The sequence below is a fragment of the Salvelinus fontinalis genome, chromosome 13, assembly GCF_029448725.1.
Source record: "Salvelinus fontinalis isolate EN_2023a chromosome 13, ASM2944872v1, whole genome shotgun sequence".
NCBI lineage: Eukaryota > Metazoa > Chordata > Actinopteri > Salmoniformes > Salmonidae > Salvelinus > Salvelinus fontinalis.
In genome coordinates this window covers 39,273,266-39,299,552 of record NC_074677.1, presented here as the reverse complement: position 1 = coordinate 39,299,552, position 26,287 = coordinate 39,273,266, and the positions used below count along the sequence as shown (strand labels likewise).

The window sequence follows — 26,287 nt, the reverse complement described above, 5'->3', positions numbered from 1 at the left end:
GCTGCTGAGTGGCACAGCGGTCTGAGGCACTGCATCTCAGTGCTTCGATTCCAGGCTGTATCACAACCGGCCGTGATGGGGAGTCCTGTAGGGCGGTGCACAATTGACCCAGCGTCGACCGAGTTAGGGTTTGGCCAACGTAAGAATTTGTTATTAACTGACTTGCCTAGTTAAATAAAGTAAAAAAAAAAAAAATGTACGTCCAGTTTCCCAGACACAGATTAAGCCTAGTCAGACTAAAAACATTTTCCAATAGAGATTCACCATTGAAATTGCTGCCTAGTCTAAGCTTTGTGTGTTTGTGCGAAACCTCCACATAGATGCTCTATTGAGTTACTGATGACGCGTGAATGACCTTTCCAGTCTTTATTTCCTGCTGCAGAATAAATTACTACTGATGTTGCTGTTTGTTTTATTCAGGTCCAATGTCAATTGCCCCCTCCTTTTCAGCTGATCCTCCTTTGATGTGTACACAGTTCAAGGTGGCTAGATGATACTCCCTATTTAAAATGGTAAAATATTTGAAGAGATAAAGGAGATTAGTCTTAAATATTGCATTTTGTTTTCATTTAGAGAATATCTACCGTATTTGGTTAGTATATTCAGTAGACTGACATGTAGGCCAACATTCTGCAGTGTTGCAGCATTATGCTGTCTCAGCTGACCATCAACAGCTAAAATTAAATTGGGGTTTTATTGCTGTAAACGTTCTTGATATCTATCTGAGAGCCTGTCACCCAACCGAAAACCCAATTTCATTCAAGTGTGACCATTCTTAGAGGCTCAGTTTAAATTGAATTGTGAGTACCCCAAATGAAAAACAAGCATGGGAAGGAGGAAGCAGGTGTTTTTTGTTTCGAGCCTTTTGTCTGTGTCTCTTCAAAGGAGAATGAATACAACTATTTTGTAGTGACTCGAATTATGAATTAACATAACACCAGTTAATAACAGCAAAAATATGGCTATTACAATGTTGCTATGCTTCTGATTTTTAAATATTTTTTATACATAAAATCAAATATGACGTAGATTGCATAATTTCTGTTTTCTCCTATCCAAACATACTTACAAAAATGTAATAAACAAGACCATGCCCTCACTGATAAAAGTATCTTTGTTGCCCTATGTGCAATTCTCATATTTCTCCGCTAGGCTGTTCTTGCGCCATCTGTCTGAAGCTCAAATACATGGTCAAGCAAGGCTATCCGCGCCCAACTGAATTTGCGTGTGACGGTCGTAGAGAGGTGGTAAGAGGGAGACGACACCGGTCACGGTCAGGACCAGCAGTCAATGGATGATAGCACAGCATTCGGTCGCAACTGCAACTTGCGCCAAGAGAAAACACAACTTTTGGTCAACGTTTACACTCGACCCTCGGGTAAACCAAGCATTGTTTTTTTAATGTTGATAATAGGAACGGGGAGGCTAACGTCATTTTTCTAGCTTCAGATGTTCGTCCGCTCTTCACCTGGTAAGGGGGTTTACATTTCACACATCAACGATACTAGAGTAAAGCATTACGGTAGCTTACAAACCCTATCTAGCTACATTTCAATTGCGCAATCGTTCAAATGTGTCGCTTTATGTTTTAAATACCAATACGCTATTCAATGTTAGGTATCTTATAGATAGCAAGCAGCAACATGCAAACCTGTAAAAAATACTATCCGTCAACTCGTCAGCTAGCTAGAAGATAACCAACCAGCTAGCCTGTCTGGTAACGCGGGGGGATGAGAAGTCGCGTACTTCACTGGTCCACGGCACTAATTATTTGCTATCAGGGATTCTTGACGTCGCCCCATTGAAGTTGAAATTTAAGAGCGTTAAGGTCGGGGTATGGACATCCCAAGGATTCTAGATAGTACTAACCGTGCTTCACTAGCCATATAGCTGGGTGCACCACGGGCAGGAGTAATCACAGGGTCTTTGATCTTATGCTGCTGCCTTTGCCCACCAAGGCCCCGAGGGTCTCCTGGCTCAGGTGTCAATGGCTGGGGTCAATTCTGTTTTAATGGCAGGTGCATCTGCATGCTATAATCGCCTATTTATCATGTTATCTCTGGTTAGCAGATTTGTCATTCCCCCCGCCTATTGTATTCGTGTAATGCATTGTGTTTCAGAAAAGCACTAAATAAATATTTGAATGTAGTAGCCTTTTATAATTTCCCCAGAGCTATATATTTACAGTACGGCTCTGGATGTGCCTGTTAGTTCACAAGATCACAGGGCGATACCATGCCAGCTTAGACCAATTTTGGGGGGGTATCTAAGATTATTCTGGCAATTCTCACATAGAAACTATTAGGGATCAATGAAAGAAAGATGTGTAAATACACGCATATTCGTTAGGGCCGGGACATTACTAGTGTCACGATACTCATTAGTATTGTGGCAAGGAAAGTAAACACGAAGGGGATTTAACTTCTTTAGGAAAACAAACCTAATGTTGGAAACTAAGTATTTTTGTTTGATTTATTTGACCGTTTTAACACCATACAACCACATGTGGATATGGTACAATGCAATTAAACTCATTGAGGACGACACAACGTTTAAACACGTATTCCATTGTGCTCCTCATGAAAATACATAAAAACGAAATAAACACAAGATTATAACATGAAAACAAAATACATCTCATCAATAGGGAAGAAACCGGAAATGTAATAAAACAGATTACAAAGTAACGTTCATTGAAACAAGTATACTTTCTTTAAGCCTGTGCCGTTTTTTAAAGAATTTTACCCATGAACCATTTCTTCAGGTTTATCTTACAACTTCCTAGCGTAGGGATGGATTTAATATGGTTTGGTACACCATTCCACTCCGCTGCACCAGTGTTAAGGAAAGAGCCATGCTCCTATAGCGCAGTGATCTGATATTGGCTACACTGGTTCTGGTGTGATGGCTATGAGAGAGTCTAATGAAATTAAAATAACCAGACAGGTAACTGGGGGCAAGGTCATTTATAACTTTAAAAACCATCAACAGTTTAATCTGCACCACCCGGAGATAAACTGTAAGCCAATTCACTTCCCTGAAATTATTAGGACCAATGTACGTCTGAGGGCTGAGCTTGAGTATAATTCTCATTAGTTTGTTTTGGGTCGTTTTGAAGTTTGTCCTTCAGATGTTTTGTTGAGAACCTTGAGATGCAATGCATAGTCATAGTGGCACAGCTTAGTGTCTTTTCAACAGGCTCCTTATTCTTATGTGAAACCAATAGGGCAGAATCATCTGCATACAGGAACAGACGGCATAAACAGGCAGAGTCTATGTCATTTATGTAGAGTAAAAAAGCATAGGCTCCAAAACGCTCCCCTGGGGGACACCACAATTTATCTCATTAGCATCAGACAGTGTCACGCCCACATACACATCAGTTAGGTATGAATTAACCCATAATAAGGAGTTGGTGCCAAAACCAATTGCTTACAGTTTGTGCAACAAAATATAATGGTTCACAGTATCAAATGCTTTTTGTAGGTCAACCATTACCATATCACAGAAGTTGCCCGTGTCAATTTCTTGCTTGATCAAATCTGTCAGGTATAGTAAACGTGTCGGTAGAATAGGATTGTCTAAAACTGGACTGAAGGTCATATAAAATGTTATGGTCATCAATGTACTTTAGGATCTGTTCACAGATTCACTTAATTCATAAGGTCCTATACGATCAGCAGCATCACTCAGAAATCTAGCCGGGATGTTATCCAGTCCTGTGGCTTTCTGTTTGTCAAGATCTTTAAGTCTTTGTAACATCTGAGGTTGAAACCTGGGAAAATCCAAATTGTCCTTTGGAGATGCCCTTGGCTGAATAATAGGTTTGAATAGGATGGTTGCTGGCAATGGTGGTGAACAATTCATTAAAATTATCAGCCACCTGTGCTCGGTCAAAGGTTACAGTACCATTGATGTCCAATGCTGTTTGACTGTTTTTGGCTTGTTGCAAGTGCCTAGATCCTTGAGAGTAGAACTCAGTAGAATCACTCCAGAGTTAAGAAAGACACAGTATGCAGTACATATATTTGAAGGATCTCATTAAAGTCACTCTGGTCTGGAGTTCTATACAGAGCCCCTACCAAAATTGGTTTGCTCTTAGGTAATAACATATCCAGCCAAACTGCTTCCATGCGATCATGGTTTAAATCTGTTCTCGTGTTAAAACTAAAGTCCGCTCTGACATAGACGTACACATCCCCTTCTCTCCGATTTCTGTCCTTTCGGGTAATTTTGAAGTTTTCTCTTTCTGGCGAGCAAGCAAATCTCATCTATATTTGGCAGTAGACTGCATACATTAAGATGTAGACCAGTGATCACCAACCTTTTCTGAGTCAAGATCACTTTCCCAGTCAAAAAGCAAGCTGAGATCTACTGCTCAGATATATTTTTTTTACATTAACCTCACACAGTTTTATAGGAATAAAGTTTGGGCAGTAGGTCTAATACATTTCGCAGCATATTGGCTATATGATTGGCCTGCCAATATTGTTAATCAGACCATATTATATTTCAAAACTCAAGCTTTGATAACCAAATACATCAGTTGGATTAGCACTTGTGAGGCACTGTGGAGCATGAATTTAAATTATTGTCTTTTTTATTTTACTGGACTGATGGTACCTGCATCTGATGGTCAAATCACGACGTCAGTGATCTTCGGGACGAAAAGTCAGAGCTCTAGAAAGATGCCGAGTTTCCGACTTGGAATTCCGAGTTGGATGACCGTTCAAAACTATTTTTCCCAACCGCCTCTCACGGTCCCTGCTTTCTCCTTCCTTTCTTCCGGTGAGACTGACCAGAGAGAGGGGACACCGTCTTCCACCTGATGGCGAAACTCGAGTCGCACCGCATCTGCCTCATGCACAAATTCATGTTGTTCCTATGACCAGAGAAAGTTAAATATTCCTTAATATTAAAATCGACACGACGAACTGCTAATAATAATAAAACGCAGGGCTAATGATTCTTAGCTACTCATTCATCGTAGCTGCAGCCCAAGCAGAAGTGCGTTTTGTAATATTGTTGAATATGCACTTAAACATGAACTCACACATAAAAACAGCAGCTCTTTGCTGTATTCGTTGACAGTCTCTCTGTGGTCATGGTTTTAAAAGTTATTAAATCTTACGTACTTGGCTGTGGCCAGGGTCATGGAAGCTCTGTAGCCACGATGATTTGAGCTATCCGATTGGGCAGCGCAGTAGGTGCACGGGATTTAGTCACAGATTTGCTGGTCCGCTGGGTAGGCGTACTTTGTCTCATGGGAACACTTTGTAAACCCGGTGCGCAGGACTTTTGAATCAAGTGCACTTACCTGCAACAGCTCAACACGATTTTAAAGAAGGAGCGCAAGCCTTTATCGTTCGTTGGCTTTTCTACAGAAATATTTGGTGATCGACCGGTTGGCGACCACTGATGTAGACAATGCAAACCTCTGGAGGCGAGGGGCTTGACTCTGGATGATGTTGTCATCTAGAGTCACACGTATTTATTTTCCAACCTATAGCACACAATATTTTACACACACCAGGTTTTTAGAGGACCAGTGTTTTCATTTTTGCCATGAAAAAAATATTGGGATACAGCCCTAATATTCATCAAATGTTCAGCACCAATTGGTAGATAAAAAAATACTGATCATGTATATTATTTAGGGTAAGGAAAATATATATGAATAATTTAAAAAACGAGTTTGGAAAGCATTTACACACTAAATACAGTGAGCTCCAAAAGTATTGGGACAGTGACACGTTTTTTTTTGGCTCTCTAGTCCAGCACTTTGGATTTGAAATGATACAATGGCTATGAGGTTAAAGTGCAGGGTATTTTCATCCATATCGTGTGAAACGCTTAGAAATTACAGCACCTTTTGCGTATATTCCCCCCATTTTAGGGGACCAAAAGTATTGGGACAAATTCACTTAAATGCATCCAACAAGTTTGTAGAGTCACAAGCTTGATGTAATCATTGCGTGCTAGGAATATGGGACCAAACACTAAACTTTTGACTACTTTAATACACATGCTGTTTGTTTTGGTTGTGTTTCAGATTTTTTTTGTGCCCAATAATGTATTGTGTCCTTTTGGAGTCACTTTTATTGTAAATACGAATATCATATGTTTCTAAACACTTCTCCATTTAATGTGGATGCTGCCCATGTTTACGGATAATCCAGAATTAATTGTGAATAAAATGAGTGAGAAAGTTAGACGCACAAATATCATACCCCGAAGACATGCTCACATCTCACCACTACAATAACAAGGGAGGTTAGCATTTTTCTAATGTTTTGTACACTATATTGGTGAATAAAAATACAGTGGTTCCCATATTCAATTGTTCAACCCATGAAATATTGGAAGGTGAGTAAAGTGTACAGTAGGGGTTTAACAGTATTCCTATGAATCTGTCCTAATAATCCTCACTAATCATGGAACTGTGAACTGTGCTAGGCTTGGGCGATATAATGTTTATACCGTATACTGGGCTATTTTGATATACAGATGCTATGATTTTCAATAAGTGACTTCAGAAAGTATTCATACCACTTGACTTATTCCACATTTTGTTGTGTTACAGCCTGAATTCAAAATGTATTTTTCTCACCCATCTACACACAATACACGATAAAAACAAAGAAATGTTTGCAAATGTATTATACAGTTATTTAATGTACATAATATTCACACACATGAGTCAATACTTCGTAGAAGCACCTTTGGCAGCGATTATAGCTGTGAGTCTTTCTGGGTAAGTCTCTAAGAGCTTTCTACACCTGGATTGTGTAACGATTCGAATGGAAGGGGGAGCATCATAGTCCTAATGAGCTATTCACTGACGGACAGGAGGCCATACTGCCACCAAAATATACCATGTAGCCTACACTGTCAATGATACCTTACCTCAGGAGGAGGATTTTGAGGTTCCTGTAAGAGATCCCCTCTTTTCATATTGATTGGCAAATCCAAAACATCTAGACTAGGCCTAGCTAGCCAAAGATAATATTTGTGTGTAGGCCCACCTATCACCACATATTGTCCATTGTGTCTGTCTTTCATCACAGAGATTTATCAAACAGTCCTTTGTCTTCTACCGGTAGGCCCTATCTGTAATCAGCTCAGGGCCTAAACCAGCAGGCATTAGTTATGGGTGACGTAAGCAAGCCCTATGCTGCATGTAATTCACAAGAGCAAAGCAGTCCTCCCCTGGCTCCCATATCGGTAAGCAGCTACAGTAGCCTACATGAGGACAAAGAGCTGTGGTGGATTGTGGTGCTAAATATAGCTGGGCGCTAGGTTCAGATTAGTGTTGAATAGTGAAAAGTGAGGAGTCGGTGCGTGGGAAATATCATTCAGCCAGCTCTGAGATGATTGATTTGACACCAAGGGCTCCTGACCCCCCAGACAGCTCACTGGCTTCAATTGATGTCTGCCTGCAGGATGCTGGATTGAGCCTATTTTATCCCAGATAAGTATCTGGAAGAAGAGCTTGACCAGTGATTCTGCTTGTGAATCTGTTGCTGTCAGTCAACCCTGTCTTTCAGTCAGTTCAGCCTAACATAAATTATGCTGAATGGAAAGTATGAATGTAAAGATAGTATTTTTGTATGTTCAGTGTCTGGCCTCTGCTGAACTGTGGCACTTCTCTGTATCAGATCTGTCGTGTCTTTGGCTATGCTGGATTAAGTGATATGACATGCTATTCTATAAAATCCTTTCTCTGTAATTAATATTACCTGATTAAGCTAATCATGTAAATGTAATTAACTAGAAAGTCGGGGCACCACGAAAGAGTGTTTATAGAGCTGTTATCCCCTGAATAAACTCTGAAAGACCTAGTAATATTTTACATCAATAGCAGTCAACATTAATCGTCACCTTATTTCAGTCTCATCTGAACATCGTAAATTCTTGGTTATCTTCACGAACACTGGCTAACAAGTTGAATCAGCAAAACAAAATTGGGTTTAATTATTTATTTACTAAATACCTAACTAATCACACAGAATTACATATACACAGAATGAATCATACCTTGATTACAAATTATGTCATAAAGGAAAACATCCCTTGCGGACAGAGCAGATATGACAGCTGGTTACACATAGGAAAGGGGGTTGGGTTTGAGTGAAAGAGCGGGAACACTGAGGAACAAAGGGAGAAGCTGTGCTATCGTAAATACAGTATCCTATGCATTCTAAATTACCGCCCATTTGGAAAAGGAAAATGCAATAAATATTTACTCTGAGCTGCGCTTCAATAGGTTGGTGGTAGATGGAAGGCCGTGTTGCCCAACAGAGTCCTTTGTCCTTTGAAGAGTGTCTCTGGTGGTTAACGGGATACGTTGTAGTGTCGTCGTTGGGTGGTAGACAGAATACTCTGTCTGTCCTCTCCTAGCCCACGTTTACAGCGGCCGCTGCAAACTCAGCGGCTAGTAGGTATCACTTCTGTAGTGAATAAGAGTTCAAAGTTCATACCATTTGCAACCAAAGCTCACGCTGAGGTTGGCTTAGTTCTCTAGTTGACATGTTAGTCCTTTTCAACGTATGGACCGTCGTCCTATCGTCCTCGGAACAGAAGGTTACATTTTCGTCAAGGGCTTATATAGTGGAGGGAGAGAAGGTTGTGTTTCCTAGTTTATAACCCATGTCTCTTCACAGGGGCGGGCCACTGATTGAGCAGAGCTCTAACTTTATGAAAACCCAAATCTCTCATTTGGAAGCTAAAATTACATTTAATCTTTTCACAAATAGTGTCATATTTAAACATTTAAATTGCTCAACAATTCCATGTGAATCTGATAACTAGGATGTGTAGACTTTCCCAGATACAGTTTATGTCCTCCTGTCATCAGTCATAATGTTTCAGATGACAACCGAACTGACATCATATTCATTAAGTACCAACGCATATTTTCAACTGGTTCTATTACCGAAATATGGTTCCTTTCCCCCACTTGTTTGATGTTCCCAGACTCTCTATGTTTAACAAAGGCTATTCAAGAGTCCATCAGTAGAGTCAGAGAGAGAGGGAAGGGAGAAAGGTATTTATGGGGTGGGGTCATAAACCTTACCCACAGGCCAATGTCATGACAGATCATATGGTAATGGTGTGCCATGACATCTAGAAAAGTTTTTTTGAGCAGAAACTCTTAGAACTGTTAGCAGGCAATCCATAGGCCAGTGCAGAGCAGTGTGTCCTTGGTGCAGCACTGTGATTCACAGGTTCACGTCACACTGCCCTATTTCATTCTGAGTGCTCCATTATGTTTTCAAATGACCTCCTCTGTCAGAGCAGTACGATCTAGAGCAGGGTTATGGGACACTCTGCCTGCTCTCCTTGTGCTCTAATGCAGCAGCGGTGGACCAGGTTCAGTTCCACCACCTGGTCCAATTCTCAGACCCTACTAGCATTTAAACAGAACTTGATCCAGTGCCTCTGCGAACTCTTATTATCCCTAATCTGACACTATCCAATGCCTACTGACTGACTGTGATGAGGCGCTGCTGGGCTAGGCTGGCTTCATAGTCACACCGCCTGGCCCTGGCGCCTGGCCCGGGTCTCTGGGAAACAAACTGCTGCATGGTGGTGTGGAGTGTCGACTCAGTGGCAGCCTGATTAATTTAGCTCCTGTAACCTACTTAGGCGGTGCATGTATCGGCCCTCTGGGTCACGATGCAGTTGGCAGCGGGTGGTGCCTCTGCCCTTCCCTGGCTCTGGCCGACTCTATTCTGGTGCCTGGGGACACAAGCGTTGCCGTGGGAATGCAGACGCCTAGGGTGTCGAGGTCGGGAAAGTAATGCATTCAGACCGCGACTCTGCCTGAGAGGGACCCAGCTGATTGGAGAAAAAAGATGGAGAAATTGAAATATGATAACATTGTTTGAGCACTATGAATTTGGAAGCTACACACTCAACATGGTTCAATGTGCCAATAAATTAGCACAATCTACTTATTAGTTTTTTCAAATTGCCGCCGTCTTGGAGCTAGTATTGGGATCATGTATACCGTGCTAATGCGACGCAAAAAAAAGAAAACTAAAGTAACAGAGCATTGTACAGTATGGCGAATTTAGCAAATGAGGCATTTGTGATAATAACATGAGGGCTGCCATCTTTATGCACCTTCGCCATTTTAATGCCGCCTTCTCTCTCTCTGTGTGTGTGTGTCTTCAAAAAATATGTAGCCTTATCTTTTTATAACCTCCTTGGACACACTATTGCTCGAGTGGAACTTCTCCATTTGTACCGCTGTTCATTGTGTTGATGCTTGTCTGCTTCATTCTGTTCCTGTTCCCGACTCTGCAGGTGCTGAAGGGATGTGTGGGTTGGAAGTGTTAGGACACATCTAGTCCACCTCTGATCAGAGAGAACATAGCGCTGTGTCTTCCACACACTGCCTGCCTGGGGAGAGCATTGGATGCAGCTGGGTCAAAACCAGAGGAGAAGAGAGAATGGCTTTCTGTGGTGTTGTAATGATGAGAGGATAACGGGGCCGAGCACTGAGGGCCCTGAGGTGGACAGGCACAGTTGAAGCAGCAGGCCAGGCAGGCGGTGGGCACCCACCGTCCAGGGACCAGAAGCCACCATTTCTCGGGTGGTGTGGCCGGCGCGGAGGAGGGGTGCCGTGCGGAGGCTGGAGGCACTCTGGATGATGACCAGCCTGTTCCGCCGCCGCAACAGTGGTAACCATGGTGACGTGGCGTCGCACAGCGACAGCCCAGTCCCAGCTGAACTCAACAACAGTAATCCCAGTGGGGGTGGGCGAACGGTGCGGCGTCTGGAGTTCAACCAGGCTATGGAGGACTTCAGGACTATGTTCCCCAGCATGGAGCAGGAGGTGATAGAGTGTGTGCTGCGGGCCAACCACGGAGCCGTGGACTCCACTATTGACCAGCTGCTCCAGATGAGCCTGGACGGACACGGCTCTGACGACAGCTCCGACTTAGAGGACAGCATCCCCCCTGAGGTACGTCTGCATGGGGGCAGGGGCGCTGGTACGAGAACTTGTGAGTAGCCCAGATAAAACTAAATGAACACAACCTAAGATAGTCTGAGACCATAGCATATCATGAAATGTATGTCAAGGTTGTCAGCTACTTTTTCACCCAATAGTAGTTATTCATTCACACACCTTATTTCAGGTGTTTTGCCTCTTCAAACCAGATGGTTGTTCTTGGAGAGGGAAAAGTATTTTTAATGATGCTCTTAATATGCTTTTGTAGTGGGTGACATGCATTTCTCTGGAGGGCATGTGATTATGCACTGCTATTGTGGACAGAAAGCTTTGATAAGCTGCCTAAAGCGATCTTCAAAAGCTTGACAATAGCTAGAGGTAAACACTTTGTGGTCTCTTGTGCAATGGGGTGACTGTTGTGGACAGCCGAGACCAGCCATTCCTTTGGAACTCCCTTGGTGCTGATACATAAACTCTTGCTGAGTAGTAACAAGATTGTATCAAGTGCAATATTGGACTGGCAAGCTGTTCACTTTGTATTTGATTAAATTACTGCAGGTCTCTCAGTTCCAGCCATATTTAGTCTTTTTATTAGCATTTGTCCACTCTGGCTGTATTCCACCATGCTCCACACAGGATATGAACTGTTTTGTTTATTTCCCCCAATCATTCTGAAAGACTTGAGGGAGAAAGAGGAGAAGATTAAGAGCTGCACTTAAAAATTACACGGAGTGTACAAAACATTAAGAATGCTTCCTAATATTGAGTTGCACTGCCACTTTTGCCTCAGAACAGCATAAATTTGTCGAGGCATGGACTCTACAAGGTGTCGAAAGTGTTCCACAGGGATGTTGGCCCATGTTGACTCCAATTCTTCCCATAGTTGTGTTAAGTTGGCTGGATGTCCTTTGGGTGGTGGACCATTCTTGATTCACACAGGAAACTGTTGAGTGTGAAAAACCCAGCAGCGTTGCAGTTCTTGACACTCAAACCGGTGTGCCTGGCACCTAAACACCCCATTCAAAGGCACTTCAATATTTTGTCTTGCCCATTCAGGCTCTGATTGTCACACATACACAAGCCATGTCTCAATTGTCTCAAGGCTTAGAAATCCTTCTTTAACCTGTCTCCTCCCCCTCATCTACACTGATTGAAGTGGATTTAACAAGTGACATTAATAAAGGATCATAGCTTTCACCTGGATTCACCTGGTCAGTCTGTCAGTCTATTCTACCTAACATGCTAGGCTGTTTTCAAAGTAAAGTTAATTTCAATCAACCATTTATTAAATACAGGATAAAAGAGGGCTGCTGGTCTAGTTGAATTAAACAGCTCAATACCAAGCGCTCACAATGCCTCTAATTTAGGGCAGAGAGGCTGTGCTGTATTGCCAATGAGTAGTTATAATACAGATTCATTTCATCTGCTCTTTGAAGTGTCCACATGTGCCATCTGATGGGATTTTCAAGACCTTTTAGAACATTCTCAATGGTTCCTCTGACCCTGTAGATCCTGGAGCGGACTTTGGAGCCGGACAGCTCTGACGAGGAGCCCCCGCCGGTCTACTCTCCGCCCTCCTATGACATGCACATCTACGACAGGAAGTACCCAGATCAGGTCCTGCCCACAGCATCACCACCACCCAGGCAAGAGAAGAAGGGGAGGGAGGGAGGGAGGTAGGGAGAGAGAAAGGGCTCAGGGCTGTCTGCCTGGCTCTGACCTCATTTCATCACTTAAAGGAGAATGATAGATGGCTGGGACAGTGTGAATGAATGAATGGTTTTTCTCTTATACCATCATTTACATGAGTGATGAGATGCATATATTCTTCGTTGTTGCTTTCTCAATATCTAATACATGATATGGCTGCTCAGCGATTCATGGTGTGAGTGCTTTGAATGCCAAGAGGTTCTTGATACATTCAATGCTCCACCTGCTGTCTAATGAATGCTACTGCAGCAGCTATGAAATCCATGTTCTGTACTGTGCCCTAACTTGGGTAGATCTGTAGACATAATACTAGTGACACTTTTGTTAGATGTAGACAATTTTATGTGTTCCAAGGAGGGAACCTGTGAGAAGAAATAAGAGAGACCGGTTTATGCTAGACAGATCCTTTGAAGATGACCAAAACACGTCATTATTGATATGTACTCTTATAGAACAGAGCATTGATGGGACTAACAATATCCTTTCCCATCTCTGTGCCAGCTTTGATGCCAGTCAATCCCGTCCCTGCCAGCCCCCTCCTGGTCCACACCCTCCTGCCAGTCAAAGGCAGATTGGAAGTTACAGGAACTGGAACCCACCGTTACTAGGCAACCTCCCTGATGATTTCCTCCGGATCCTGCCTCAGCAGCTGGACAGTCTGCCAGTAGGTAGATTTATGGGTCAGCCCCTAATGGACCATTAACCCACACTCCCATCACTTACAGACCACTGCCTGGCGCTCTGCTCTGATGGCCAACTGGCTGGATAATTACCAGCTTTTGCAACAGACTGCACATGAAGAAAAATACTGCACATGAAGAAAAATACAGTCCAATTATTTATACAGATTCAACTCCCTGGTACACCCCCCCCCACAAAATATATATTATTTTATAATTTATGGTGCAATTTTATTAAAAGCTGAAGCATTTCCACATAGGACTTTGACACGTCTAACATTGTTCTCTCTGGTCCCTCCCTTCCTGCAGCGCTCTCACAGCAGCCTAACGCCGACTAGTCTGACCCAGCCCTCCTGCTCTTCCTCCCTGTTGTCCATGACGCAGCAGGTTGAGCCTGGGGCTGGGGCGGCGGCCAGGGCAGGCCAGGTTGGCATGGAGACGGACCAGGAGAGAAAGATGAAGCAGTACTTGGAGGATGAGAGCATAGCCCTCTTCCTGCAGAACGAGGAGTTTATGAGGGAGCTGCAGCGCAACCGCGAGTTCCTCATCGCCCTTGAGAGAGGTGTGCATACACTTAGTAACACATACAAACGTTTACGTTTTTGGCATCATTTGCAAAGGGCTTATGCACTACTTGGTGATGATATCACTATGCTTTCATCCCCAGCAATCAAGCTATGAAGAGTCAGTAAAATAAGGTCTCTGTCATGGCAGTGCTTTCCTCCTCATTCCCTCCACCTCTTCTCTAGTAGTGCATGAAGGAGAGCTTGTCAGCTCCTGCTACATGCCTCCATGCTTTTAACTCCATTGATGCTGAGACATCGGCTCCCTCTGTTTTTAGATCGGCTGCAGTATGAGTCAAAGGCATCCAAGTCCCATCATTCACCAGCTTTCATGGGGACGTCCACTCCAGGTAGATATCATTCATCTGCACTCCATAGCATTTAGCTCCATTCTCGTTCTGGTTCAGTCTGAAACTGTCCAGGTTTCTTCATGCGGGGCCTGTGTACAGCGGGCTCCTGCAGTGAAACGCCTTATTTTCAAGGCACACAGAGGAAGTGTGACTTGTTGTGCATCTCAGTTGTTGTGTGTGTCTCTGTGTGCATCCCTGTGTGTCTTTCTCTTGTGCTCGCATGTCTCTGTGCGCGGTCTATTTCACGCTGCTTGTCTGTGTTCTAGGAGATAATTGTGCCTCAGGCTCTGGGGAGGCCTGCACCAATGTTACTGATGACGCCTTGTTCCGTGACAAACTCAAGCACATGGGCAAATGTAAGAACACTCAATCTGTCGCTCTCTGGGCCATAACCAAATAATTTTCTCAATGTGTGTGTGTCTATCACTTCAAAATGTAATTAGAACTTTCCATATTGGGCATGTCCAGTTAGCATGACGTGCTTCTAGCAGTACGTGGAACTGTAAATTATGGATGCTGAAGGACATGACCCTTTCACAGTCTGTGCTCCAGAAAGCTATAGGAAAACCAACTTTCCTACCATCTCTGCACTTGAATGATATGTTACTAAGATGTTTTTTTTTAAATATAATGATGTATTCATGGATATATGCTTTTTCAAATCAGAACATTCATATTCAATTTAAAAAAAAACGTTTTATTTGATCCTGTAATCCTCCACAGCTACGCGAAAGAAGCTTTTTGAAATCGCTAGAGCTTTCTCTGAAAACACCCGAAGAAAAAAAACGAAAAGGAGAGCCCTCATGAAACATCATTCGTATCCTTCCACTTCACCAATGGTCCCTGCCACCACCCATTGCCTCCCCCTCCTTTCCCTAGTCTCGAAAACTTGGGTATGGTTTCAATTACAGACTCTTTTGGCATAGAGGAACTACCTCACTACTCTATCCTCTTGAATAAAATACTAAATAGTAGCAAGTAAGTCAAAGATCGCAGAGGTTATTTTTAATGAGTGCATTTCGCAAGTGGCTAGTTTGCATCAACAACCTTCATTAAACCCTTGAAAAGGTTTTGCCTACAAACTTTGGTTTGGAATCGTGACGTTCTGGCATGTCTGCATTGTGGTTTGTTGAGAGGACCCACCCCAGACATTTTTCCCCCCCTTATTGAAGTTGTCAAAAGAGTAGGTCATTGAAACCAGACCCTGGCCTAGGGTCGGGTTTACAAGACGATCCTCTCTCTGGCAGGCCTCCATGCTCAGGAGTCATTGCCCAATGGATCTTTTGTCCTTGCCAGAAGTGACAGTGTTCAAATGAACTGAACAGATGTGCTTGCATTGTACAGATGTAATTAACTATCCCTCAGAGACTTCCCTGCATGTTGATGAGTGGCTGTAATATCTGCCTTTGTTTCTGTTGTTGATGTCATTTGGTTTGAGTTCCAGGGAAAGTCCCATTTAGTATCCAGTTGGCGGGTCATATGCTGGGCTTCGTCACATTTACATTTTAGTAATTTAGCAGATGCTCTTATCCAGAGTGGCTTACAGTAGTGAGTGCATACATGTTCATACCATTAGGGCTGTGCTGAATTAGGAGGTCCTTTCATGGGCTTGACTCTGAACTTGCATTCATATGTTTTATGTATAAACATCTGCCTCTCTCCTTAACATCCTCTATTACCCAGACTGGGTAATGCTGCCTCCACTGCCAACCTCTTGGAAGATGAAGAAGCTGGACACCTGAGTGGTACATTTATCCATGTTGTTTTAATATCATTCTAATCAAGAAACCGAATTGAATCGTATGAGGCATGATTGTTTGATTGTTTAATTTAGGCCTAGTCCAACTGTAAACAGGGAGGTGAATTTAGTCCACATGCTAATTTGTATGAACCTAACTCATGTGTCTGTACAGAGGAGGACAGCATGCTCAAGAGACCAGGCCCTCAGGAAGAGGAGGTGCCCCAACAGGAAGTGTTATGGTGAGAGAGCAGTAACACTGCACACACAAAACCTACGAATTACTATACCTTGAAAACTATACATTTTTCATCTTTTGGATTTCCTCAACTAACAGTTATCTTAACTATTTCTTTGACAGATTTCTCATATAGTTTTGTCTGTGACAATGGAAGAACAATATGGCCCACACTACCCCCTTGACCTGAACCAAGTCCCGTGGAATATTACTACCTTCAGATGAAATTTCCCAGTTATGAAGTCGTAAGTCCTGTTTTAGAAGTCAGAGCAATTCTTCAACCAATGAGATTTCATCTAGCGCGATGAGCTAGCTAACATTGCTAATGATAAAGTTAGCTAGCTTGCTTAACTTTGACAATATGGTAAACTAGCTATTATCCACATTGATATGTTTGACGGCGTCAAACGTTAATTTGCTTTATCATCTTGTGGTTGAAAAGATGAAATGTCAGTGATGAAACGTCACAACTCTTAAATTGGTTATCTTCTCTGAATTTCACTCTTGGGATTCCAACATGGGAGGGTTGTTCAAGTGCTTATTTCCCAGTCGGAACATCGTACACTGCTCAAAAAAATAAAGGGAACACTTAAACAACACAATGTAACTCCAAGTCAATCACACTTCTGTGAAATCAAACTGTCCACTTAGGAAGCAACACTGATTGACAATAAATTTCACATGCTGTTGTGCAAATGGAATGGACAAAAGGTGGAAATTATAGGCAATTAGCAAGACACCCCCAAAAAAGGAGTGATTCTGCAGGTGGTGATCACAGACCACTTCTCAGTTCCTATGCTTCCTGGCTGATGTTTTGGTCACTTTTGAATGCTGGCGGTGCTCTCACTCTAGTGGTAGCATGAGACGGAGTCTACAACCCACACAAGTGGCTCAGGTAGTGCAGTTCATCCAGGATGGCACATCAATGCGAGCTGTGGCAAAAAGGTTTGCTGTGTCTGTCAGCGTAGTGTCCAGAGCATGGAGGCGCTACCAGGAGACAGGCCAGTACATCAGGAGACGTGGAGGAGGCCGTAGGAGGGCAACAACCCAGCAGCAGGACCGCTACCTCCGCCTTTGTGCAAGGAGGTGCACTGCCAGCGCCCTGCAAAATGACCTCCAGCAGGCCACAAATGTGCATGTGTCTGCTCAAACGGTCAGAAACAGACTCCATGAGGGTGGTATGAGGGCCCGACGTCCACAGGTGGGGGTTGTGCTTACAGCCCAACACCGTGCATGACGTTTGGCATTTGCCAGAGAACACCAATCTTGGCAAAATCACCACTGGCGCCCTGTGCTCTTCACAGATGAAAGCAGGTTCACACTGAGCACATGTGACAGACGTGACAGAGTCTGGAGACGCAGTGGAGAACGTTCTGCTGCCTGCAACATCCTCCAGCATGACCGGTTTGGCGATGGGTCAGTCATGGTGTGGGGTGGCATTTCTTTGTGGGGCCGCACAGCCCTCCATGTGCTCGCCAGAGGTAGCCTGACAGCCAATAGGTACCGAGATGAGATCCTCAGACCCCTTGTGAGACCATATGCTGACACATGCACATTTGTGGCCTGCTGGAGGTCATTTTGCAGGGCTCTGGCAGTGCACCTCCTTGCACAAAGGCGGAGGTAGCGGTCCTGCTGCTAGGTTGTTGCCCTCCTACGGCCTCCTCCACGTCTCCTGATGTACTGGCCTGTCTCCTGGGTGCGCCTCCATGCTCTGGACACTACGCTGACAGACACAGCAAACCTTTTTGCCACAGCTCGCATTGATGTGCCATCCTGGATGAACTGCACTACCTGAGCCACTTGTGTGGGTTGTAGACTCCGTCTCATGCTACCACTAGAGTGAGAGCACCGCCAGCATTCAAAAGTGACCAAAACATCAGCCAGGAAGCACAGGAACTGAGAAGTGGTCTGTGATCACCACCTGCAGAATCACTCCTTTTTTAGGGGTGTCTTGCTAATTGCCTATAATTTCCACCTTTTGTCTATTCCATTTGCACAACAGCATGTGAAATTTATTGTCAATCAGTGTTGCTTCCTAAGTGGACAGTTTGATTTCACAGAAGTGTGATTGACTTGGAGTTACATTGTGTTGTTTAAGTGTTCCCTTTATTTTTTTGAGCAGTGTATTTCCCACTTGAGTAGCATTTGAAGGCAGCATATTGCTCTTTTGGTTTCAGAAATCATCAAACTAGCTAGTTAGGCACTTTTTTAAATATTTAAGTTATATGTAAAATGTATTGTTATTGATGGTGAATATTAAAACATGTTATGATTAGAAAAACTATATTTAATTTTTTTAAATATTTTAATTATTCCTGATAATTGCTGAGTGATACAGCAAAGGCACAGTGAAAGCTGGAGTTGTAATTCTGATAGGACTCAGGACCCTAGTGCATTTTACTCTCATATGAATGGATTTGACCATGTCTAGCACCGGAACATTCAAACAGTCCATTTCTGGCCCCATGTGAGTTTGTCTGTGTGCAACAGCGATTGTTCTAGTTTATGATTCCCCCAATGCAATTATATTTTTTCCTAATCTGAGACTATATTCTCTACCAAATTGTCTGCCTTAAGGTCCAACAACAAGGTCCAGATAGGTGATGTCATTAGGTGAATGCACCAATTTGTAAGTCGCTCTGGATAAGAGCGTCTGCTAAATGACTTAAATGTAAATGTAAATGTAGATAGGCACATTTTCCCCATTGATCTAATGGTACAGTTGAAGTCGGAAGTTTACATACATTTAGGTTGGAGTCATTTAAAACTTGTTTTTAAACCACTCCACAAATTTCTTGTTAACAAATTATAGTTTTGGCAAGTCGGTTAGGACATCTACTTTGTGCATGACACAAGTAATTTTTCCAACAATTGTTTACAGAGAGATTATTTCACTTATAATTCACTGTATCACAATTCCAGAAGTGTACATACACTAAGTTGACTGTGCCTTTAAACAGCTTGGAAAATTCCAGAAAATGATGTCATGGCTTTAGAAGCTTCTGATTGACTCAAATTATGTCAATTAGCCTATTGGAGGTGTACCTGTGGATGTATTTCAAGGCCTACCTTCAAACTCAGTGCCTCTTTGCTTGACATCATAGGAAAATCAAAAGAAATCAGCCAAGACCTCAGAAAAACAATTGTAGAACTCCACAAGTTTGGTTCATCCTTGGGAGCAATTTCCAAATGCCTGAAGATACCACGTTCATCTGTACAAACAATAGTACGCAAGTATAAACACCATGGGACCACGCAGCCATCATACCGCTCAGGGCGGAGATGCGCTCTGTCTCCTAGAGATGAACGTACTTTGGTGCGAAAAGTGCAAATCAATCCCAGAACAACAGCAAAGGACCTTGTAAAGATGCTGGAGGAAACAGGTACAAAAGTATCTATATCCACAGTAAAAACGAGTCCTATATCGACATAACCTGAAAGGCCGCTCAGCAAGGAAGAAGCCACTGCTCCAAAACCGCTATAAAAAAGCCAGACTACGGTTTGCAACTGCACATGGGGACAAAGCTCGTACTTTTTGGAGAAATGTCCTCTGGTCTGATGAAACAAAAATACAACTGTTTGGCCATAATGACCATTGTTATTTTTGGAGGAAAAAGGGGGAGGCTTGCAAGCCGAAGAACATCATCCCAACCGTGAAGCACGGGGGTGGCAGCATCATGTTGTGGGGGTGTTTTTCTGCAGGAGGGACTGGTGCCCTTCACAAAATAGATGGCATCGTGAGGAAGGAAAATGATGTGGATATATTGAAGCAACATCTCAAGACATCAGTCAGGAAGTTAAAGCTTGGTCGCAAATGGGTCTTCCAAATGGACAATGACCCCAACCATACATTTTAAGTTGTGGCAAAATGGCTTAAGGACAACAAAGTCAAGGTATTGGAGAGGCCATCACAAAGCCCTGACCTCAATCCTATAAAAAAAATTGTGGGCAGAACTGAAAAAGCGTGTGCGAGCAAGGAGGCCTACAAACCTGACTCAGTTACACCAGCTCTGTCAGGAGGAATGGGCCAAAATTCACCCAACTTATTGTGGGAAGCTTGTGGGAGGCTACCCGAAACGTTTGACCCAAGTTAAACAATTGAAAGGCAATGCTACCAAATACTAATTGAGTGTATGTAAACTTCTGACCCACTGGGAATGTGATGAAAGAAATAAAAGCTGAAATAGAATTATTTATCTACTATTATTCTGACATTTCACGTTCTTAAAATAAATTGATGATCCTAACTGACCTAAGACAGGGAATTTTTACGAGGATTACATGTCATGAATTGTGAAACTGAGTTTAAATGTATTTGGCTAAGGTGTATGTAAACTTCTGACTTCAACTGTATAGTCCCAGAGATGACTAATGTAGGGGAATACTGTTTCCATGTAACCAGAGAGCCCTGGTTTGAATCAGAATCTGAACCTTCAGTGTAACAATATCCATGTGGCTAGGGTTTTCACCTTTAGCATGCCTATGCCTATTTAGTAAGTTTAGAAAATAATTAATTTACTGTTTCTCATACACATTTTTAGTACAGTATTAGAAACACTATGAAGCTCCTTCTGTTTGTGCTCCCTACATCTTTATTGCTAACAGAAGAGCAGTTAGACCTTCAATTGTGAGTTGAGGCTTTATTTTCACGGTTATCTGTGCTTGCAATTTTCATTCTACCATTTTCATTCTTTATGAATTGTCTTTTTCAACCACATGCGTTCTTGCTGGTGAATATCACTGCTATGTCTCTCAGAGTACACCTCTTTGCACCTCAGAACTTTTACTCAAGTGATATGTTTTTGTTATTTAAAGAAGAAAAAATGATGTCTATATTATTTGAAGATAATAGTTTTACTCCTGTGTTGCTTGTAGCTGCTTAGGAAAGGAAGCTCGAGACTATCACAATGATCCAATGGCTTTATGTGATCTTACTGTAAATGAGACCAGTAAGATTTTTTTTCATCATTTTTTATTTACAATACCAGTACTTCATGATATTACTCACACTGGTTTAGACTTGCAGATAAATACATCACATACAGTGCATTTAGAAATTATTCAGACCCCTTAACTTTTTCCACATTGTTACGTTGTAGCCTTATTCTAAAATTAAATTGTTTTTTCACCTCATCAATCTACACACAATAACCCATAATGACAAAGCAAAAACTTTTTTTTTTTTTTTGCAAATGTATACAAAATTAAAAACGGAAATATGACATACATAGGTATTCAGACCCTTTACTCAGTACTTGAAGTACATTTTACAGCGATTACAGCCTCGAGTTTGACGCTACAAGCTTGACACACCTGTATTTGGGGAGTTTCTCCCATTCTTCTCTGCAGATCCTCTCAAGTTCTGTCAGGTTGGATGGGGACTGTCACTGCACAGCTTTTTTTCAGGTTTCTCCAGAGATATTCGATAGGTTTCAAGTCCGGGCTCTGGCTGGGCCACACAAGGACATTCAGAGACTTGTCCCGATTCCACTCCTGCGTTGTCTTGGCTGTGTGCTTAGGGTCGTTGTCCTGTTGGTAGGTGAACCTTTGCCTACCAACCTACCTGTTGGTAGGTGAACCTCAGATTTTCATCAAGGATCTCTCTGTACTTCGCTCCATTCATCTTTCCCTAGATCCTGACTGGTCTCCCAGTCCCTGCCGCTGAAAAACATCCCCACAGCATGATGCTGCCACCACCATGCTTCACCGTAGGGATGGTGCCAGCTTTCCTCCAGACGTGATGCTTGGCATTCAGGCCAGAGTTCAATCTTGGTTTCATCAGACCAGAAAATCTTGTTTCTCATGGTCTGAGAGTCCTTTTAGATGCCTTTTGGCAAACTCCAAGTGGGCTGTCATGCAGTTGTGGAAAAATTACCCAACTGTCATACTGGAGTAAAAGTAAAGATACCTTAATAGGATATGACTCAGGTAGAAGTCAGTCACCCAGTAATATTCTACTTGAGTAAAAGTCTGAAAGTATTTGGTTTAAAATATACTTAATTAGTCAAAAGTAAAAGTATAAATCATTTCAAGTTCCTTATATTAAGCAAACCAGATGGCGCCATTTTCTTGGATGGAATATGAATGACATTCATCCAATATGCTGTGATAGGTCCCATGTTGCTCAGTTGGTGGAGCATGGTAGTTAGTCTTGTCCCATCGCTGCAACTCTCGTATGGACTCGGGAGTGGCGAAGGTCGAGAGCAATGCGTCCTCCGAAACACGACCCTGCCAAGCCGCTGCTTCTTGACATACTGCTCGCTTAACCCGTGAGCCAGCCGCGCCAATGTGTTAGAGGAAACACTGTACAACTGGCGACTGAAGTCAGCTTGCAGGCTCCCATAAAGGCCTGATTGGTGGAGTGCTGCAGAGATGGTGGTCCTTCTGGAAGGTTCTCCCATCTTCACAGAGGAACTCTGGAGCTCTGTCAGTGTTTCATCGGGTTCTTGGTTACCTCTCTGACCAAGGCCCTTCTCCCCCGATTGCTCAGTTTGGCCAGGCAGCCAGTTCTAGGAATAGTCATGGTAGTTCCAAACTTCTTCCATTTAAGAATAATGGAGGACACTGTGTTCTTGGGGACCTTCAATGCTGCAGACATTTTTTTAGTGCCCTTCCCCAGATCTGTGCCTCGACACAATCCTGTCTCGGAGCTCTACGGACAATTCCTTCAACCTCATGACTTGGTTTTTGCACTGACATGCACTGTCAACTGTGGGGCATTATATAGACAGGTGTGTGCCTTTCCAAATCATGTTCAATCAATTGAATTTACTGAAGGTGGACTCAGTCAAGTTGAACAGACATCTCAAGGATGATCAATGAAAACAGGATGCACCTGAGCTCAATTTTGAATCTCATAGCAAAGGGTCTGAATACTTATATAAATAACGTATTTCTTTTTATTCTTTTTATTATATATATATATAAATTAGCAAACATTGAAAAAAAAAATTTTTTTTTTTTGCTTTGTCGTTATGGGGTATTGTGTGTAGAATGCTGAGTTTTTTATTTATTTAATCACTTTTAGAATAAGGATGTAACGTAAGATATTCTGGAAAAAGTCAAGGGGTCTGAATACTTTCTGAATGTACTGTATGTTGCTAGATATGTATAAATTGAAATGGTTTAAAAGATGTATGATCTATCTTGGGGATGTCATTACCATAAACTATGTAGATATGCCGTAGGTAGCAAGAAAATAATCAATGCTCAGGGAATCTTACTCAGCCGCAATTTTCTTGTTGTGTTTGACCCTCTTCTCTGCTATTTACTCCAACTGATTAAACACAGCTGAAAATATTCTGATATGTTCTGATATTCTATGTGTTCCATAGCCTAGTATGGTATAGTCCTTGTGGGTGGATTTTTTTTGACCAATTATAATTGGTTTTGTTATTGCATTCTCTAGCTATACTAGAGAGAAAAGATACAACTCTGTTGGCCTTTTCTGGAATACAATTCAGTACAAATGGCAAGACTTTTCAATATCAGTCCTACCCTGAATAAAATACTGTTTTAGCAAATGCAATTTAGATGACAATGTCTTCTTATCAGACCACAAGCCTAATTATCACCATGTCTAGCTGTAGCTTCCCTCTACTTTAACAAAGGTGAACTTATAAATGCCTGATTACTTGGCAACTCTTTATAGATTGTGTTCCACTGAAATAGGATATGTTCTAGCCATACCACAACTAGAGGGTTACATGTTCTTATGTAAGCCAGGATTTCATTTCAGTCTGAACATTTTTTTTTATCTGGGTTTGCGTGATTGTTTAATTATTCTATTGTCTTGTGTGTTGGTCAGGGGGCACCTGAGACTTGGCATAATGATATTTTCTTCCATGTTACCGTAGCTCCCTCCAAAGGATTGTGTGTTACATGAATGTACAGTATAGAGCCAATGTTGATTAAAACATGAACCATTCAGAGTGCACGTCTTTGGGCTCGTTATCCTGAATGACTCACCATCAACCCAATCAGAAGACAGAATGTATCTAATGCTAATTTGTGATTCTTATTGTAAGCGTTATACTGTATTCCTCTATTTTTCTATTTGAAAAAGCATATATGCTGGACACTTATCAGCCAATTACATTACAATTCATGTTATCAAATGCAGGTTGAAGAAAAAATGGATGTTAATGCTTTTTATGACTTGTACAATTGATTTGTATCTGTGAGAGACATGCTGGTGTAGATCTAGAGAAATGATCTAATCTTGTATAGTATAATCTCTTACTTCTCAACCCAATCCAAAAATAGGAAAATATACACTTCTGTCTTTTGCATTTTCAAGATAACTTTCATAAACAAATATTTTCTTATACTGCTTTTGTTTGCTACGTGAATAATACAGTTGTGTTATACCCCGTGTTCTTGGTCTTTTTCTGTGTGACAGATATTACATCAACATAGAACTATAGTAGGGCATGTTATATCTGATGTATTCTGTATGTGCCAGTGTGTGCTCCCATGCTCCGTAGTTTAAAGATGAGTTCCCAGAATATAACATTGTGAGCGGACATTCTTTCCCTTCCCTCTATTGTCTCTGTTTCCTGTTGCTCCTCATTAAGTGTGAGTGAAGGACCTGCCAGAGTTGCCTCGTGCCTCAGTATCTAGATGCCTAATTTAAAGGAAGTGACATCAACACTGACTGAGAACTGCCACTGATTTTTAGCAGGTTTACTTCTAAGTGCTCTATTTGAGTCTGCATTTACCATAGATATCCTATTGAATTACTAGGATTAATTAGTATTCTAATTCCTAAAAATATGGTCTTTACTTCTATTTTAAATATGGTATGTCAGACATATCACTTCATCACTTTTATTTCTGTTTTATGTAAATACCTGTCCTTTCATGCTTGGTACAAGGTAATTAACACAGGTTATTTCTCTGGAATAAGCCTAATGTAAACTGTTGCCATTTTATTCAGTTTCTCATGTCCAATGCATCTCCTGACTTGACAAGGACTATTTGTGATAGTAATCAATGCTGCTCAGTAAAATTATTCAATCTCACTGCCTCTACTTTTTCGACCAAGCTAAAGGCCCAGTGCAGAAGATGTGGTTTTTCTGTGTTTTATATATATTACCACACTGAGGTTGGAACAATATTGTGAAAATTATCATAATGCCATTTTAGTGTACTAGCTATTTGAAATGACCATCTAAAATTTCTGCTTGTTTTGGTGGGATGGAGTGTTTGCCTGCCTGGTGACATCACCAGGGGGTAAATTAGTTAATAAATCATATAAGAAATAGTTCCAAACCTCTCTGCCAGTGCCAATAACAGCTAGTTTTCTGATTTCCCTCCCCATTCCCAGACAGTCCTAGCAAAATTCTTCCTTGAGAAATTGCTCTTTGCTACGAAGCTATTTTGGTTTATTTTTTACCATTTTTATTTAAAACAATCACAGGAAAGTACTTAAATGTTACACAAATAATTTAATATTGAGATCAAAACGGGTGCATTGGATCTTTTAATGGTTTTGGAGTTTGCCCACTGAGCTCTAACGGCAAACCTACTTTGCCCAGTAGATGGTGCTCTACACAAATGTATTTAACGTCATCGCATCTGCATCCCATGTGCAGTTATTTCCTCATTGCCTTTCTTCCGATAGTACTGTATGACACAGCAGTGTTTTTCTTCTTTTGTTATCATGCTAATCTCTACCATATTACCCACAGTATCTTGATTATCCTTGCTCTTCTGTTTTGTAGTTCTATTCTTTATTCCTCCCTTGCCGTCAGTCTTTCTTTGTCTCTGCATGGCCTCCCGCGGTAGTCATTGCCACCCCTGTCCTGAAGGGGGCTCCAGCCTGTATGTGTTGTAGTGGCAACTGGGCAAGCAGGGCTGGCTATGGCTGAGTGACGTGCATGTTGGTGTGATTTAAGCCTGTCAGGCCTTTATGCTGCTAATTGCATGGCAACTGCAGATGGAGCTTTAATCTAAGCCTGACTGTCCACCCTGCTCCTCAGATCATGCCTGGTTCTGGTGTCCCCCTCCCTGTCCGAGGTTATGTTATGTGGGATGTTTAATGTCC

At 42.1% G+C, this 26,287-nt stretch overlaps 1 protein-coding gene across 2 annotated transcripts; it reads left to right on the top strand.

The window, feature by feature from the left end:
• Positions 1-1,161: 1,161 nt before the first annotated feature.
• Positions 1,162-24,615, top strand: LOC129868647 (CUE domain-containing protein 1-like). Of its 2 annotated transcripts, XM_055942808.1 has the most exons (11): positions 1,162-1,471; positions 10,312-10,972; positions 12,470-12,606; positions 13,172-13,334; positions 13,660-13,912; positions 14,192-14,263; positions 14,530-14,619; positions 14,987-15,080; positions 15,947-16,008; positions 16,177-16,243; positions 16,363-24,615. In XM_055942808.1, coding segments are annotated over exons 2-11 (1,257 nt in total). In that variant the 5' UTR covers positions 1,162-1,471; positions 10,312-10,654; the 3' UTR covers positions 16,364-24,615. The 2 variants fall into 2 exon arrangements, with proteins under 2 accessions (XP_055798783.1, XP_055798784.1); XM_055942809.1 differs by lacking the exon at positions 14,192-14,263.
• The last annotated feature ends 1,672 nt before the right edge of the window (positions 24,616-26,287 follow it).

Excerpts from the sequence above, each read along its gene's own strand:
- LOC129868647 (XM_055942808.1), top strand. The coding sequence starts at position 10,655 with ATGATGACCAGCCTGTTCCGCCGCCGCAACAGTGGTAACCATGGTGAC. Across the intron at positions 12,607-13,171 it reads ACAGCATCACCACCACCCAG|CTTTGATGCCAGTCAATCCC; the intron begins GCAAGAGAAGAA and ends TCTCTGTGCCAG. Across the intron at positions 14,620-14,986 it reads ACTCAAGCACATGGGCAAAT|CTACGCGAAAGAAGCTTTTT; the intron begins GTAAGAACACTC and ends AATCCTCCACAG.